This window comes from Hippocampus comes, unplaced genomic scaffold (genome assembly GCF_001891065.2).
Source record: "Hippocampus comes isolate QL1 unplaced genomic scaffold, H_comes_QL1_v1.1 scaffold32, whole genome shotgun sequence".
NCBI lineage: Eukaryota > Metazoa > Chordata > Actinopteri > Syngnathiformes > Syngnathidae > Hippocampus > Hippocampus comes.
This window is the reverse complement of record NW_017806239.1, coordinates 760,458-779,655: the sequence shown is the minus strand read 5'-3', so window position 1 is coordinate 779,655 and position 19,198 is coordinate 760,458. Positions and strand designations below refer to the sequence as shown.

The window sequence follows — 19,198 nt, the reverse complement described above, 5'->3', positions numbered from 1 at the left end:
CCCCCCCAAAAAGAAACAAAAACAAAAGCACAGTCGATCAAGGAAATGTGGCCAAACATCCATGCCTGGCTCTCATACAACAGAAGGGCTTCAGTTTCATCTGAAATAATCCCTGGAATCACCATTCTGATGCAATGCAGAGGTATTAACATCACCATTGAAATACGACTTTGACTAGGTTGGTTTCCAGCATTTTCCCCCGCCCCCCCAAAAAGAAACAAAAACAAAAGCACAGTCGATCAAGGAAATGTGGCCAAACATCCATGCCTGGCTCTCATACAACAGAAGGGCTTCAGTTTCATCTGAAATAATCCCTGGAATCACCATTCTGATGCAATGCAGAGGTATTAATATCACCATTGAAATACGACTTTGACTAGGTTGGTTTCCAGCATTTTTAACATTTTTTCCTAAAATCATTTTTATTTAACGGCATTTAATCCTAAATACACAGTGTAGCACAGCATCGCTTTCCAGCTCGGACATCCAAACGTGTCCTATGTGTCCTGTCATGCTGAGTTCAGGCTCTCCTCTCCGGCGTTTTTTTTTTTTTCCACACTCTCTTGTCCTTAAGAATGCAGTGGTCATTCCAAGACAATTTTCGTTCCATTCCTCTTTAGATAAAAACAGGATGAGAATACACTGAGGTACGAGCTGTTCAAAAATGCTGGAATATGAAGTAAAAATGTAAGAAAGATGGTTTAAAAAAAAAAAATAAAGGGCTGATGGTCATCAAGAGGTCTGCTGGGTTTGAGAGTTCACCCTCATCGGTCAAACTGGACCAGATGCTGCCAATGTCTGCAGGCTTTTCCAAAGTGAGACGGAGCTAGGACAAGACTGAAGTACAAGGGGCAGCGGAGGCTCCCCCAAACCTCTCTGGACCGCTCCTGAGTAGTGCGGGAAGGTGTCTCTGAAGTCCCTGAGGCTTCCTAACTGCACTTGCACGACTTGACCACCATGTTGGACAGCTGCTCCACTTTAGGCGAGCGGCCCACGTAGTAGAGGATGGTCAGAGGCTCCAGGTCCTGGGGCACACAGCAGGGTGAGGCAGATGCCTCTGGGTTCAAGGTGTTGTAGAGGCTCAGCAGCTTTAAGTGGAGAAAATGGGGAAGGGGTAAGAACATCAGGTTCATTCATTTCCATGCAATTCTCAGTCTTTTTTTTTTTCCTCTTTTTTTATTAATTCATCTCCCGGCCATACATTTGGTACCTAGGCCTTCAGTGGATACTTTCTTCATTTAATCCACCTATTAGTTCATATCAATGATACAATTATGCAATGTAACAGCACGCGACTGTGCCACATACATCATTCAGATCAATTGGGAATAAAAACATATCTAGAAACAAAATCGGTAAAATAACACCATACAAGTTCACCAGAGATTATTCTTTTGCTTGTCGCGCGCTTCGTTTAGTACTTTGACCAAACAATCATTAGATGGAAAAAAACCCCAAAAACGGATGCTACTGTGGGCCAGCAAGGTGGTCTTGAGCGTCCAATTTGATCTCTGATTGGTTGAAGAAATCAATCCTATTTCTACGTCTTACGACACTGCTGATTCAGATGGCCCAAGGCAGAATAAACTTGACATGGCAACACAGCGTGTAAAGTCTGATTGGACGGAAAAATCTTTACCATTCATATATATGTACTGGAAGCAGTGCAGCCAAGGGAAAGTCGACAAAATGACAGACTAGAATGTTGTGTAGGTGCAAAGATTAATTGATCATGGACAACTAATCCATTAGCAAATTAATCATAATTTTTGAGAATGAATTGTTTGGATATTTTTTTTCATTCAAATTTCCCAAATGCTCTGAATTTCAGCTTCTTGCTGTAAATATTACCCAACTTCTGTTGTCCTCCGTGAAAGTGGACGGATTATCTTTGTGTTGAATCAAAACATTTTTTGCCTATATTCTGACCTGTTAGCGACCAAACCAGAAACAGAATCCTAATTTTTATTTGTGTTTTCTGCACTGTCCATTTAAAACAAAGCCCTATTTTTTTTAAAAGGGGATGGAATTTTATTCACTTTTTTTAGTCCAATTCATTTATTACACAACAATAATCAACAGATAAATTGACTATTAAAATAATCGTTAGTGGCAGCCTTTGACTGTTGAGAATAAATGCAATTTCATGAAACAAATACTACCATATACATTACAAATGTAGCTCAGTTTAGGCCAGTCGAAGATTTTATCGCAACTGAAATGGCCTCTGATAGCGCCCCTAGCTTGTGCGTCTCTTTTTCTCACCGTGCTGTGTGTGGTGTCAGCGCTGCGTAGGTAAGGACAAGGACCGGAGCAGAAATTGGCGTAGTAGCCCTCTGGCTGATGGATCCACCTCCAGCCCAAGTCCTGGCGGAAATTAATATAAAGTGGTCGCACACAGCAGTTCTCCTCGTAATTGCTGCAGACAAGGAGGGAAGAGGAGAGTAGCGCGCTTTATAACACGGCCATGTAACTCAACTATTTCCTCCCTGTGGCCTTTCTGCCACAGATGAGAGAAGTTCCCAAATTCCACTCTTAGGTGTGCCCTTATTTTCCCTTCCCAGTGAGCCCAGGTGTCTTTGTCGGCCCGAAAGAGGATATGGGAGGCGAGGAGATGCTTGGCATGTGAGTGGCGAGCATTTTCTAGTCGCTGCAGGGACAGATCTCGACTTGTATCATGTCATCACGTCTCTGTGATTAACACGCGAGGTCTTCCAAGCCTGCCACCCCGCATGTTGGCTCGCCGCTCGTACACCTCGATCGCGATAACACACACGCGGCTTATCATATACAGGAGACAGCGAGGTGAATAATGGCTCAATGTGATGTCATCGTTTGCTTTTGTCCGCTGGAGCGTGCGACGACTCGGTCACTGTTGCACTGTGTCTTTCTCGACTCCAGAAACGGATTGTAATACAGTGTTACATCACTTATTCAAATATTTCAAGAATAACATCATTTTAAGGACAATGTACTTTTCTTTCCTGATACAATGAACTTAACAATGACTCGGATTCATGTCTTTTAGCTGCATGTTACACAAGCTAGTGACAAAACACTGCAATCCTGATACAATGAACTCAAGAATGACTCGGATTCATGTTTTTTAGCCGCATGTTACACAAGCTAGTGACAAAATACTGCAGTCGGCTGTGTGACGGGCTGTACGACAGACCTGAAGCGTGTCAGTAAAACCTACGCTGGTGAATGCCACGTTCTTCCTGCAACAAGCAGAAGTGGACGCTTCGTCAATGTGGTCCAAAAGTTCCTTGCTCTCGAAAGCCGTGATCTGCAACTGTTTTACGTCTGTTTGTTTTACGGTATATTTATGTCCGATGTTTTTTTTTTTCCATACCAATGTTAACTGTAATTCTGACCTACCGACTATAGTAGCGTAGGTTAGTGCAGGGGTAGGGAACTCCAGTTCCTCGAGAGCCATATCCTGCCTGTTTTAGGTCCTTCCCTACTCCCAACAAACCTGATTGAGTTGTTCAGGCCTCGACAGAGCTTGCTGAGGAGCTGATCGTTTGAATAAGTTGTGTTGGAGTAGGGAGGGACCTAAAACAGGCAGGATATGGCTCTCGAGGAACCGGAGTTCCCTACCCCTGGGTTAGTGAGCCTGACACACAAATCCAGGTTACATCGCCTCCATAGGAAGATGTAAATGAATCTCATAATTTTTTTATAAATACTTTCATTGTCTTAGTTTCCCTGGACAAGACAAAGGCAACTCCAGTTTAACCCTTTCATGCAGCCTGTATCCTGAACATGATAAACTGTCCACTGTAGTAACCGCTCTCCCTTGAAAGGGTTAAAGTGAGGGCTGATTTTTAATGTACATCCTAGGTTGGACGTGGCTTTTATCCATGAAAAAAAAAAAACCCTCCATTTTGACCGGCATATGTTAGAAACATAATTGGGGTGTAACAGTGAGTTCCCACATGGAACATATTACGTGAGGCCATTCCTCAAGAGAAAAGATCAGTGCCAAGTATATGAAATTTTGTGGCTATTTTATGATGCAATTGTGATATTTCATTTTAGTATCTTAATTTTTGTACACGCAGTTGACTGATGTGGAAGACACTTCGAACATGCAAGTATGTGTTGTTCAGTTTAACAATGTGGTATGCATACAGGCATGTTTTCAAAGGTCATTTTTGAGCAAAATCTTTTTTCCACTATTTTTGATGTCTATATAACTAGGTTGAAGGTTAATGACAAAAGGAAAATGCGGGTCCGAGCTTGACAAGAATTTTAGTCCGGGGGTGCCTTTAATGAAATTTTTGCAGGACCCCCTCCCCTCATAATCCTAACGGCAATTAAACAGACTACTTCGTGCACCTTTAAATGCCACAGAAATTTCAAAGTGGCCCTCATATAGCAAAGCAATTTATTGTCGTGGTCAAACGTGGCTTACTTGAAGCAGTAATTGGTGTCAAGTGCTCTCTTGCGCCTGCGGGACGAAGAATGCACGTCCAGCCTGTGCGGGGGCAGCATCATGAGGATGAGATGGGGGTACAGCTGCTCCCTTTGTTTCTTGGTGCGGCTCTGGTCGTCAAAGTCTGGCTCCGTACCTGCGGGAGGGAACGAGGCGGTCACGCAAAAGAAAAAGAAAAAAAGTGCCCCAGCCACAACTAACCGCGCTCATAATCAACTGTCAGCTTTTACGGGAGGGTTATGTCCAGACCAAGGCTTTACTTTTCATCCTTCTTCAATAGCAGTTGCTCTCCGACTTCCTTCTTCCCACCGTCTGCTCGTCCGCTCTCGGCCTGATGGCTAAAGCAGCACATATCTCAGGAGAGATGCTGCTGGTGGATATGTTGGCCCCGCTTTAATTAGGGCCAAACGTCTGAGCGCCATGGCAGCACATTCCTTGTGGCCAAGCCCATTCTGGAGCGTTCCCAGGACCCGGGGTCCGGGGGCCCCTTTATACTAAGTGAGATACCAGATCGATGTCATTCTCATACTCTCGGTCTGCCTTCTTTGGAGGAGGGAGAGCCATTATCTTTATCAAAGACACTGTAATGAGGAGTATTCAGTCATTCATTCATGAACATCAGAGCAGTGGAGCAAGTTTTTTTTGTGTGTGTGTGTGTGTGTGTGTGTGTGTGTGTGTGTGTGTGTGTGTGTGTGTGTAGAATTTCGGTTTCAGTCCACTGCCCTTTGTTAAGGCAGCATATGGGACCAATTTACTTCTGTGTGACAACAGCTCAGATTCGCCACAGAGGGCCCTTTTGTTTCAGTCGCACCAAAACTACCAACAAATGGCAAGAGTCCTTTAACAACAAATGATCTTGCTCATCACCAGCTGAACAAATAGGTCAACAAACATTGGATATTTTGACGGATCAAGCCATGTGCTATGCTATCTCGCCTTGGATTTTACAAAAATCATAAACGGGGTGCATTTTTTTTGTCTTTAGCAGGAATATATCTCGATAACGCTTGAGGAAACTAACTTGGGATAAAGTTGTTTCCACTTTATCCTTTGATTTTTATGAGCTGGGTCATTCGTAGATGAGGTACAAAAAAAAATCTTTAGCACATCTAAGACTGGTCACCAGCCCATCACAGGGAACATACAGTATGAAAAAAAAATGTCCACATCTATGGAAAGATTTAAGTATTCAGTAACTTAACATGCATGTTTTGGGGATGTGAAAGAAGGTACTTGGAGGGGTCCCTGGAAAAAATCCACACAAGCACGAGGGAGAACATGTAAACACCACACCGGGACCTCAGAACTGGGAGACAGACATGCTAACCGTTCGACAACTCTGCCATCTGAAATGGCTTATTTTAATGCAAAACAAAAGCTTTGTGTTTGACGTTATTTGTCACTGTTCATTTAGAATTCATAAAAACAAATATAAAAAAAAAAACAAGGAATATAAAATGAATTTTTTAAATCTCACTTTTTTTTTGCTATTTAAAATAGATGAGTAAGCTAATATAAGAAATCAATTTTAAACAATGAATTTAAACATTTTGATTCACGGATTTGAGGACGTTTCGGGTAAATTAATACAATAAATATTGTACATAAATGCTTTTGGAGCAGGACTACTGTACTTTTCCCACCTCTGCTGTAAATGATACAGAAATATAAGGGCTTACACTTGGTTGAAATTTAGAATTCAGTACTCAGTACATAAATCTTTATTATTACCAGATTTCCAGAGAAAGATTGATTTGATTCTGCTTGTTTCTCAGGTAGATAAGGTAAAAAAATATATATTTTTTCTTGTCTTGACAATATGTGGAGCCATTTTATGTGGAGCAAGGAAAACCAATACAATCTACAGCAGATCTGCTTTACACAGTGGTAACTTTTTTCCATCAACTTCAGTCCAAAAAAAAAAAAAAAAAAAGCAGTTTTTCCAATTGGTGTACAGTATTTTATTGGTCAGGATATGAGGAGATTTTATTTTGAAGAGTGTGCTCTGTGTATTCTTTTTGTTTGATTTGAAGTTCCATAAAGGAGATATATTGTGGGAAAATGACCTTTTCAATGTTTACAACTCGTTAGGTCTCCAGATTGTCTGCCTGCCAATCGACTGTGTCATGCAATTGGCTATCGGCCAGTCCAGGGTGTAGCCCGCCTCTTGTCCAAAGTCAGCTGGCATTGGCTTCAGCTGACCCACAACCCTAATGATGAGGGTAAGCGGTATACAAAAACGATTGGATGGATGGATTTGCTGTTGCACTAAACCTTGAGTCCTTCACAAAAAAGACGTCAAGCCCTGCATTGCCAACCAACTCAAAAATGTACCTTTGAACTTGACCTCGAGCACCTCGTTGGCGTTCTCAATAATGTCCCCGTTGGGCTTGAAGGTGTGACATGGGCAGTGCACACTGATCTCCAGGCCAAGATTGGTTTCTGAGGGAAAGGGGGGAGGAAACAGAAGTTGGACTTTTGGGATATTTACACTGCCGCATAAATTGGCGGCAATATATTTTGCACTCGCGCTGCAAAATTAATCACATTCAAATTGACATAGCAGTGCGGTAAATAGAAATTTTTAAATCGCAAAGGCTTAAATCTTGAGAAAAAAACTGCTTCATTTTGCTAAATCACTAACCTTAATTTATTTATATGTTTGTATATTTTAGTAATTTATTTTTATGGTGGCTAGATAAATGCAGTCTGTCTAGATGAGTTATATGCTAAAGAAATGCAGTGTTTACATACCATTGTTTCATGAAAATGAAAAGTCCAAGTGATTTCTTTACAGTATTGTTATAATCTGATTCTCATGTTTACACCACACTTTGGTCGAATTTTGTAAAGCTGTCGTATTGAATGCTTCAAAGACTGCAAGTCAGTGTTTCACAAATCAACATGTCTAATTGAAGTAGATAAATAATAATAACACTTTCATATTAATTCATTTGCTCTTTTTTTAAGCATGAACCGACCAAGACATTTATTTATAATAAATCTGACATTATTATTATAACACAAATTAATTTATTACTTGTTTGTTAAAAAAACATGAAAAAAAATAATTGCATATTAAATCAATTGAGGGTTAGGAAAAATAAATTAATAAATAAAATAGCCATTGGATTATTTTTCAAAATCATCCGGCCCTAATTTAGTTAGTGTCTATGCATTTTGGCTAGTTGCACTCATTGCATTGCAGTGCCTTGCAGCTGCAATGAAGTTGAATCTTATCTCATCAAATCAGTAACACGGTGCAAGACAGAATTAGGGTGCCCCTCAATAACCCCCTCCCCCAACACACACTCACGTCTGTACATCAGCCACTCCCTCACTGTCTCCGTAACGTCGAAAGAGACCCATTCGGCCATCCCTTTAGTCAGAACGTTCTTGCCCCCGATGTAGCGCTGCTTGGCTTTAGGGTCGTCTTTCTGGAGGATCTGCAAAGGAAGGATGAAAATGTGACCCAGCTGCATACACGTAAAATACACGCACACGCAGAAGCGGAGCTGTCTGTCTGAGCCAGACTCTCCGGGACGCCTTGGACGAAATGGGTACTCTTCATGGAAAAAGTGACTGGCTGGGTTGATATCCCCATTTTGCAAGTTAATCCCTCTTGCCAATAGGACTCTGGTTAGCCTTCGTATCGGCAGTATACATGAGAGGCAGTGCCACACGAGCCTTAAGGCATTGTTGTACTACCACGGTAGTTATCCCTGCACCGCATCCGCCTGCGAAACTTGTCATCAAGCTCCAGATTGAGAGGCAAAAGTGAGGATGGATGGAATCTGATTCACCACCTGCAAACACCTCAGTCCATTGTCCCTAAATTCCTCCTATCATTTGGAATTCAACTCCTCAGACACCTCTGAATTCGCACAAAGCCTTCGACTTCAGTCGGATGAACATTTTGCTTTTTCTTTGGCTATTTTCACCTTAGAAGTCATTAGCGTGAGTGACTAGGCCCTAAACTAGGTCCCTGAACATTGTCAGAATCTAATGTCACTTCCTGTGGGAACGCGGGTCCTGCCAGTATCAGATTTCTGCCAACCAGCTCTGGCGTGAAGAGTGTGTGGGCGAAAGAGTGACAAGCTCCATTTACTCCCCTGATGGGTGACCCTGTCTCTATCTCCTCGCGGGCCCCTGGAAACAATCTGCCGGCCTGACAGTCTGCATTCAGAGCTGGCCAGAGGCTGCCTCGGAGGCAGGATTCAGTCTGGAGGCGCTTGTCTCCCCGGCAGGAAACGTAGGAACCCGATCATTATTCCTCGTCTCTCATGAGAGATTAATGAGGAAAATCTTTGACACTTGACAAACATGCCCCAAAAACACATGTACAGTGGACCAATTTATAGCAGGGTGTACATTCCAGATCTACGATAAAGTGAGACCATATAAAAACTTTTTGGGGAAGTTTTAACCCTTCCCACATACTTTAAACAAACAGTTTATGTTGACTTTGAACCCTTTCAGGGACAGCGGTTACTAGAGTGGACAGCTATTCAAATGTTGTTTTCTCTTATATTAATTAATCTTAATAATAAATCACAGTTGTGCATCAACCACTACAACGGACCATCGTGTGTTGTCATCCACCGCCATGATTTTTTTTTTCCAAGCCAAAAGACTAATAAAAACACTTGAGAAAAAAATCCTGGTGTAGCTTATCATTATTTGTGCATGAAAGGGTTAAATGAGACAGCATGACAGCAAAGCACTACTTTTGGCTGAATTAAACCCCTCAGACTCGCTGATGGTGTAGTGAAACACTCGCCTGACTTGTGTGCGGGCAGCGGGGGATCGGTTCCCACTCAGTGACGGTGTGGATGTGGGTGTGAATGGTTGTTCGTCTCTATATGTGCCCTGCGACTGGCTGGCGTCCAGTTCAGGGTGTAGTCTACATTCTGTCCGAAGTCAGCGAGGATAGGTTTGAGCAACTCCCCGCGATCCTGTTCAGGATCAGCGGTGTTTAAAATGGATGGATGGATAAACTCCTCACCTTACTTCAACATAGTTGGTGGCACCAAGATGGTACCCGAAACTACGGATTGCTTTGGCCTTAAGTAAGGAGGTTACGCGCATAAGTGCCCCCCCCCCAAAAAAAAAAAGCAATCAGCGAACATATATATTTGGAATGCCAAATCGCAATTTAAAAAAGCATTGAGCTGTGGCGTGAACGTTGAAAAGCGACATGGCAGGAGAACACTGAAAAATTTCAACGCTGAAAATGATTAGGGCTTGGTCAGTCCGACAAGGATAGACTGCAGCTCTAATATATTAAACATGAAAAAAAGCAACAACAGATTAGTAATGTCATCCTGGACGTGGAGGCTCTTAAATATGCTGTAATTTGGTCTGCAACCGCAAGTAGTAATGGTCAGTACTCGAGAGCAGAACACTCAGAGGGAGTTGGACGTCCTAATCTAAATGTTTTCACCTTCGACATACTGGTGGCCCTTTTGGCAGAGAGAGAGTGAGAGAGAGAGAGAGAGAGAGAGAGAGAGAGAGAGAGAGAGAGAGGGGGGGGGGGGGGGGGGAAGGAGAGAGAGAGAGAGAGAGAGTGCGCAAGGGGGCATTAGCAAGTTGACACACCTGGTAGAGCTCGATCCGCTGCTCATTTTTCTTGGCGCTACCGTTGGGGATCCGCAGGGCTCGAAACTCGGCCCGGAACAAGTTGGTGGAGTTCTTCTCCATGGTGGAGACGTTGAAGCGGAACACTTTAGAGGTGATTCCCTTTGGGCAGTAGGGGAGGTCATCTGCAGGTAAAATGGAAAAGCATGACTCAATGGTAGCTTTTTTTTATGTGGGACTCCTGAGAATTAGTGTTGCTCTTGGCAGAATTTGCTGAAACATAAATTCACTTCTTACCTCATTGGGTATATTATTATTAAAAGCTATTTTCCACAGATATTCTTACAGGGATGAACATGTTTATCTTGTGATGATTTATATGAATTTTCAGAGAGACTTTCTGGCGGGTTTTTTTTTGTGGGTTTTTTTGTATGGCTTCCCTTCAGCAAGTGCCGGACATTGTGTGGGTTGAATCATTGATCCCTTTGTTTTTTTCACCCTTTGTGAGCAATTGTACTTCAAGCTCGAGTCAGCAAAAACAACTCCTTATTGTTGTATTGATATATTTGTTTCATTTTTGCATTTAAATATAATGCTCATTTGTTAAATACCTAATGGCTGGCTACCACCACGATGAACAGTGTTGGGCATTGGAGTACTTGATTTTACATGTGGGGTACATACTCCCCAGAGAAGTTGTGCGCAGATGTAGCTGAACCCATGACGGATGTCATTTAACACTTTTTAGACAGCAAACTAGTTAAGACTGAATCAAAAGCACCTCTGCTGGTTACAGGCATGTAGTTGCAGACATGCTATTTACCCGTCACACTCTACCGGACACAAATCAAACTGGTCAACAGCAAATTTTAATCAGAGGTGGCTTTAATGTAACCCCAAACGTATTTTTGACCCTGATGTCAAAAATGTCTTGACTTTTTTTTTTTTTTTTTTATGTGAGTGTTTGTAGCACATCAGACTTTTGAGATATTTTCATTCTTTGTTTTTGAGTTTGACCAAGGAAAGCTTGCGCAATATGGACTTTACCATGCATTGTAATTCATAGCCGTGAGGTTTCAGGAATAATTTCCCCTTGTTGCTGAACCTAACCCTTAATTCAGAAATATTACTAAACTATATGACATATTTTATCATTGTGACATGCGATTGGCTGGCAACCAGTTCAGGGTGTACCCCGCCTACTGTCCGATGACAGCTGGGATAGGCTCCAGCATGCCCGCCAACCTTGTGAGGATAAGCGGATCAGAAAATGGATGGATGGATGGATGGTCACTTATTAGTATGACAACCTCATGGGCTCGAGAAAAAACAAGGGCAGCTTTCAATCAGTGAAATAAACAAACAAACAAAAAAACATCCAGAAAGGTTGAGTTGCACCTCTGATTAAAAAGTGTCGTCAAAAATTATTGACCAGTGTAACTCATGAAACAATTCCACAGAATAATTATAATGCCCATGCCAAATGGAAAAGGAACCTATCTAAAAAGGGCCCTGGGGTCTGCAGACTCAGGTCAATTAGTGAAGCTCAGAGTTCAAAGAAAACATGGTGAACCAGCATTTAGCTGTTGTGCTGCATGCAAATGGAATAAGCTTTCAGCACAAGTGAAATTAGCTCCAAGTGTGAATAATTAATTCCATGTTACAGACTGCTTTTTCTCCCTTACCTATGATTGCGGTCTTTTAAAGCAATTTTAAAAGCAAATTTCAAAATCTTTTTCTTGCGCTGTTCACTCCTTTAGTAATGTTGGTAAGCTATTTCTGTTCATTGTTTTTAAATGTCTTTCATTTTTTTGGTTTGTAATTTTTTTTAAATGTTGTACTGTTAATTAAATGAAGTGCAATTACCATGTGTATGGAATGCGCTTTTTAAACAATTGTGGATTACCTTGCCGTGCCTGATGCTTTGCATAGCTCGAGCTGCAATGAAAACCAAATTAACATGGCCCCCAATCAACTCTGGAGTTCAACAGGTGCCCAGCTAGTGATTCGAATATTGCCAAGAAGTAGAGGAACTCAGGCTCAGGGATGTGAGGGCCTTCATGCCAAAAAAGTACAATATTCCAACACAAGCGATTGTGTGTGTATAACTTGCCAGACACGGCACTGGCGCGTGCACATTTGATAAAATAGCACACCGACATTTAGTGAGATATAAATGGCCGCATTGTGCTTGTACCTGAAAAGCTTCCTGTTGCACCGGAGGCTCGCCCTTCTTTTCATGATATCAATGTATAGCTTATTATTTTAACGAGCCAGGCACATGCGGCGCGGAGCTAAACAAGCACATAGCAAACATTTTACGAGCCAAATGGAAACAGTCATTCACAGCCGAGCTCTGGCTAATTTATTACCCGCGGCTTCGACTCTATTAGGGGCTTAGTGAGGCTATCGCACCCTCAGCTGATTCCCACCTTGAGCTTTTGTCATACAATGGAAACTCATACATGCAGCTGTGTATCTGTGTCATCGTGTAAACATCTCCAATTACTTCATTTGACCCATAATCCTGCATCAGGGCCCTCCCAGCCATTATCTGATATTTCCACAAACGTTATCCTATTTATAGTTGACCTTTTCAGCAATCGTCCCAGGCCATATATCTGCCCGGTGTTTCCACGCCATCTACAAGGAGGAAACCTCAGTAGTCCTTTGCTCGACTCACTCACTGGCCCCCACAGCAGCCCCACTCGAACCCCCACCGAAGGTGGAAAGCCCCCCTTTTTGAAAGCAGATTTGAAATTCTAATCAAGTCTTTGGTTTCCTTTTGGATGACCTCATTTTTCCCATTGCAACAGTTTTAGGTGGATTTCACATTATGGCTTATTTTTGCCAAGGGTCTGAAAGGTAATTTGTTCCATGTTGGCAAACGGAGGGGATAGCTTACATAATTAAAATGAAGTGTATTTACTAATTTTACGACCCAATATTTGAATGAGTCACATGGTGAGACAAACTTTTGAAGCAAACTATGTGAAGTAACTATCAAACATCAGCCACTTTTACAGTGGAACCTCCAAAGTTGAAGGGGCTAAAAGATTTACAATTTGGAGTTCAAACAACAAAGTCTCTGGAAACAATGCGCTTCCACAGTCAAACAAAACTTAAGCGTTAAATGTGAGACATCAGTTAATCGTCTGGGACTTCGGTTCATTGAACATCTTAAAATCATAACTCAACATGTTTAGCTTTTTCTTTGTGTGGCGCTAACATGGAAGAATGCTAGCGATAGCAAAGAGGAAAATTGTAATTATAAACATAGAACCACAAATGAAATATATGGCTCAGTGTAATATGAATTAAATGGCAATTCCACGCACAAATTAAGGTTACCAAGCAGTTTTTAACACAACTACATCAGAAACAACACAATACTTATATTCCGGCAATACCAATAAAAGGCCACCGTGTGCCAGTATTGTGCTACAAATTCCTCCCTATTTCCACGCCATTATACAGGGTGTTCCAAAAGTCACTATGCACTTCATTTTTCTATTTTGTCTCAGGTATCGTTCGGTTAGACATGAGGACATCAGCATTTGACAGCTCAGCTTTGTGGTTTTTGTAAGCATATTACATTGCCCATGGTTCGCCAATATTGGCGAAGGGTTGCAAAATTGCCACCTGGCAAGATGTTTTTCTGTCCCCGCCTACTGCAGTTCAGCCTCAGTTTGAGAAGGTTTACGGCCATCACACTGCTCCAGTGTATTGAACAATTTATGCTGTCCATGTTGGAATGAACTAACTACTTCATTTCTTTCATTCCTAAGTGGAAAAATAGTTTCGAAAGGAAGTCCTTCAGCTCCATGGTGCGGATTGTGATCAACTCTGTAGCCTACTCTGTGTGTGTGTGAATGTAGATTTACTGACCAATTGTTACATTCAAATGTAATTTAGTGTTGTTTCTCAAGTTTAGTGAGATGTGAAGACGACCTTAGGGTCAGACTCATGCTGATCCTCCTCCAGTTTTCTGTCTGACTTCAGATTGAAAAAAAAAACAATTGGAAAAAATAGGACTTGGGAATCTCCTCTCTTTTCCCCTGTCGCCTGGAGGATTGTCTGTGATGTCACTCTCTCCAGAGCTTTGCAAGGGTAAACAAAGGAAAGAGGAAGCACGAGGCTGCAGGTGCACGCCAGCTGCTGAAGTGTCTTGACCTCATAAAAGACAGTGCAGATGTGATTATCCACTCTGTTACACAACCTCCAGTTGTAAAAATCAAATGCACTTGCATTAAGATGCTGTAAAAAAAAATCCAAATAAGCCGATTGCACACACAAGGTCATTTTTTTTTTTTTGAACGGCAAAAAGGTGTTGCCACCAATCTGGATCCATCTGCGTATTACTTTTAAAGCTTTTGCTTATAAATCGCAAATATTTGACATTGGTAGTTCGTGTCGAGGGGAAAAAGGCTGCATGAGGAATAAGAGAAAAGGTTCTGTTTAACTTTTTAACAGGGCGTGAAAAACTTGACTATATTCCCACATACTCCCACCTTCCAGAACGAGCGAATGTAAAAGTCATTATATCCAGCGGGAATGAAAATGAACTGAACTATCAAGATGACAGACGATACGTTCTAAACATGCCCAAACATGCCCTGCTTTCTTTGAAATTATATCATGGAAAAAGAGGAGATAATTGCTACTTAATATATGTTGGCAAAGTTTGGGCTTTTTATGTCGCATGGAGATGCTGTTGAACGGGTGCCAGCAGCAAGTCAAGCTCTTGTCTCGTATTCTCACATCCAGTACGAGAACCGGCCATCAGCAGTCCCGCTGTGTTTGTTTTGGGAGCAGTGCTTGTACTTCTAACCAGTGGCGAAACCTCTGAGCTGCGTGGTTGCAACGTCAGGATCACTTGGTGGGACCTGATAAATGGATTTGATCCATGACTCAAATGCTCGGATGCTCTGCTCAGTGTCACAGCCCGGAATAAACACCTGTTGATCCGCAATGAATAGGGGCGACGGCACCTCTCACCTTAAAAAAAACAAACTTCCATCTGGAGGAACATATAGTTGACTTCTGTTCCCGACTGTCGGGAACAATAAATGGAGCGCGTTTTATACAGGAAATACCAATACGGGAATTGGATGAAAACACCGGGATGGCTTCAGCCGCTTAATACTACAAGATGAATGGGTTCGCAGGAGTGAGAAAGTTATAAAGGAGGATGAAAAATATTAGGAAACTGGCAGCATAAAAATGGAAATGAGGTATTGGAGTTGGCAATGGATAGTAGGAGCTAACTGCTTGAGAAACCCCCCGCTACCACCCCCACTTTTAGGAATGTGTCAGAATTAGGCTGGAGTTCCCATGGCTTTGGTGTGAGGTATGTATGAGGAATGGTGCTCATTTCAATTAGACTGTTTACTTTGGTCTCCCCTTTGCATACACGTAAAAACTGCGCTCAAACAAATGACAACATTTTCGGAGATACACTTGTTAAGCCCACAATTATGCACATGCTGGCCACATTCTTACTTGGTGAATGAATCCCTTCTGGCTTGAAACAGCAAAAGAAAGTATGAACTTGTGTCATTGATAATAATGAAAGTTTTTTTGGGGTTTGTTTTGTTTTGTTTTAACATCTGGAAAATTAAACCACTCTAAGCTCTCATGTGAAAATTCACTTCCTTCTCAGGATCCAGACTTACTAAAATAGGTAGAGTAATTCTGAACATATATCCTGCCTAAGGTTCCGGGGAGCTGAAGGTGTGAGAGGGGGGGGGGGGGGGGTTAAATGAGCACTACAATTCTATAAATCACCTAATGGTTTGGGTACTTGATATTTTAAGGGAATGCTAATTGAATATAAACCCAGTAGGGCTCTGAGGTCTGCAGACTCGGATCCATTAGTGAAGCCCAAGTTTTATAGCAAACATGGTGAAGCTGCATTTAGTTGTTATGCTGCATACAAATGGAATATGTTGCCAATGAAAGTGAAATCAACCCCAAGTATTTTTAGTACAGTTTGCTTTCATACACTGTGTTTTTTTCCCCATTCCTTCGGTGAAGGTCTTTTATACATTTTTAAAATCACTCTACGGTCTTTTCGTAATTTCAGAAAGCTACTTTTTATTTCTTTCATTCGCTTTTAAAATGTCTTCAAATCTTGTCTTGTGTATAAAATATGCTCTATACGGTAACTAAAGTTGCCTTGCTTATACCTTGGACTAGACACCAGTCAGTCACTTTCTGCATTGAAGTCAGGCGACCGCCCTACGACACTATCATGGGAAGTACCCGTACATGTGAATTTTTAGATACAGATGTTTGATATTTTTATATGAATGAATATCTCACCTCTTGGTGGTACACATATTGCATGTGCTATTATCGCGATGACCGTATTGTTCCGATATTTCACGCAGCCATGATCTTAAAATCTAAGTAATAAAAATTGTCCCTCAGTTTGGGTAACTTTACAATGGGACATTGTGATCTACTCTACATTTCGAACATGAGTATGCATGTATTGAGAAAGTCCTGCAATTGCCTGGCAACCCTTACTGGGTACACCCCGCCTCTTGCCTGAAATTAACATTATAGAAAATGGATGGATGGGTGCATTAAGGACCACCCTCAATTTTTGAGTTTGAAGTAGCTCCTAATGTGGCTTCATTTTTTTTTTTTTTTTTGCCACGCTAGCTAGATATCCATCCATTCATTTTTTTATTTTTATTTTTAAATAGTACTTGTCCTCGTTCGTGGAGTTAAAACTTAGAGTATTCAATGAACCTAAAATGTATGTTTTTGGAATGTGGGATTAAGCCTGAGTACCTGGAGAAAACCCACTGAACCATGGGCAGCCAGGAGAGATGGAGAGGAGATTCGAACCCAAGACTTGGCAGCTGTGAGACCAACATGCTAACCACGATACCAACAATCGATCACCAAACACTGTGCTGTGGGAAATTATCCAATTTGAATTTGCTCCAAAACTATGTTTTTACAAAAAATGTATCTTTGTACAGCAAAATGCACTAAATGACAGTTAACTTTGGGAAGAAAAAAAACCACACATGAACATTAATTTTAACGTAAAATTTGAATTATTTTGAACTCACATTAAATGTTTGTTTATTCCCATTTAGAATGGTTTTGCACAGTGCATGCCTGGCTAGGAGTTGACTCATATTGCGTCTCTGACCTTAAGTAGAGGGAATGGTGATGGACATACGTTCAAACTTACTGTTTTCAGGCGGCCCGTTGATCATGTTGAACTTGTAAATCTCTTTAGCGTAGTATTCGGTCTCTGTGTTATCCTGTCCGCAGCTTTGCTGCCGGTCTCTCCCCAGCTCCTCGATGAGCTCCCTGGTGCTGTTGTAGAGGGCCAGCACCTGGAACGGTACCTGGCTGGGACCCGTCGTCTGGGGCGGACTGGTCAATCGGAGTTTACTGAGGATCTGTCCCCGCACCGCCTCCACCCTCTTCTTCTTGATGTGGTCAATGTCCACGGTGGTGCAAGTGGAGAGCGACAGCACCATTGTCACGCAACTGGAGAGCAGGAGCAACAGGAGCGCTTTGCCCAAATTCATAGTTCACACTCACTCTGCTCACAGCCGCCCAGGTAAAAGAACGAAACAACCGCGCTGAGTGCAAATCCCTTTTCCTCTTTTCATTCACGTTGTGAGTGAGTTCGGTTCCTCGAGGAGTCCCATGATCTCGAGCGCTATGTCATCTTTGCAAAGTGCGCCTTTGCCAGAGTGCAAATCCGTGCCATAGCGCCAGAGAATCTCAAGCCTTCATCAAAACTACGTGTCGTACTCTTCATTCCCCCTCGGGCATCGCACACAGTGCACCGCGGGTCACTTTGTCCATTGCACGGCGCTCGGTCCTTCCACTTGGGTGAGGAGGCGATGCAGCCTGTAGATCTAAACCTCCCAACACAGTGCACCGTGCACAGCGCTCCCTGCAACTTTTATACTCTCCGGGTGTGACGTTTCTGAGGGAGGGGCGGCAAAGTGTAGACTCAGATGAGACAGTCTCGGTCCCGAATTCAAAGCTGTCATTTTATGTCGAACCATTTGGAATTTATTTAATGGCACCGGGTAGCCCCGCATAGACTGCATGAGTAGCCTATAGGGCCGTTCACAATATAGCTCAGAATATTGTAAAAATACTTGCAGAGATTTGTAGAAATTGGACTATTTCTGATATTGATGCAGCAGTTGTTGTGCCTATTGTTCTCTCGTCTCTTTTGACTTGCAGTACTGTATAACATATTGATATATGTTTCCTATAGCTTACTGAATCGATAATTCTGAGAAATAAAAAAAAAACATTGTGTTAGATAGATGAATGTTATCCATTCATCCATTTTCGACACCGCTTATCCTAAAGAGGGTCGCGGGGGTTGTAGGAGCCTGTCCCAGCTGACTTTGGGCGAAAGGCGCACTACCCCCTGAACTGGTCGCCAGTTAGTCGCAGGACACATAAAGAGACAGACAACCACAATCACATTGTCACTAAGTGGGAACCGATCCCATGCTTCCCGCACACAAGTCAGATGAGTGTACCACTACTCTATTAGCAACTAGATGAATGCCATTAACTGTTTTTAATAACATACTGTAGAATTAAAGGTCATTGAGCACATTTGTTTTTTCAGAAGTGTGTATCAAGCTTGTAGCCCTTCACATTATCCAGGACCTAAGAAGTAGTGCTAATTTCACTTTATAACATTTTTGTTTGGTGGTGTGCTGTGAGATTGTTTCTGATGTAAAATATAGTATGCACCATATCTCAATAACGGTTGGGAAACGCTGGTTTGAGTTACACTGGCCAGGACCATTGATTCTGAAAGCCTTGGGCAGGTTAGATTGCCATGGCAACTCAAAGAGGCTGAAATCTGATTGAAACTAATTTGCAACACCCACATACCATACAGAAGCAGCGTAGTCCACAGAAACGCTATGAAATCAAGAGAATAGACTACTGACAAATAAGCCAATACATTTTCATATAATAAATAATGTTTTGCATGTAGTTTAACACCTCTGTCAGTGTTGAGGCCGAGAGAGAAAAACTTTGGTGGCCCTAACCACTCACCACTGAGGGAAATACAATGAAAGAACAACACATTTCCGATGGAAACCAGATATTCTTGTTGTTTGTTTCTAATGTTTTAAGGTTGACGCCAATAATATCCACAGCAAA

At 42.0% G+C, this 19,198-nt stretch overlaps 1 protein-coding gene across 1 annotated transcript; it reads right to left on the bottom strand.

Annotated features, from left to right (window-relative positions):
- Nucleotides 1–540: 540 nt before the first annotated feature.
- On the bottom strand, nucleotides 541–17,955 carry tgfb3 (transforming growth factor, beta 3). Its single transcript, XM_019857403.1, has 7 exons — nucleotides 17,232–17,955; nucleotides 10,040–10,203; nucleotides 7,758–7,887; nucleotides 6,776–6,883; nucleotides 4,421–4,577; nucleotides 2,266–2,419; nucleotides 541–1,088 (listed from the first exon to the last, which is right to left on the bottom strand). The coding sequence occupies exons 1-7, from the start codon at nucleotides 17,575–17,577 to the stop codon at nucleotides 930–932; spliced, it is 1,218 nt and encodes a 405-aa protein (XP_019712962.1). The 5' UTR covers nucleotides 17,578–17,955; the 3' UTR covers nucleotides 541–929.
- Between the last annotated feature and the right edge of the window lie 1,243 nt (nucleotides 17,956–19,198).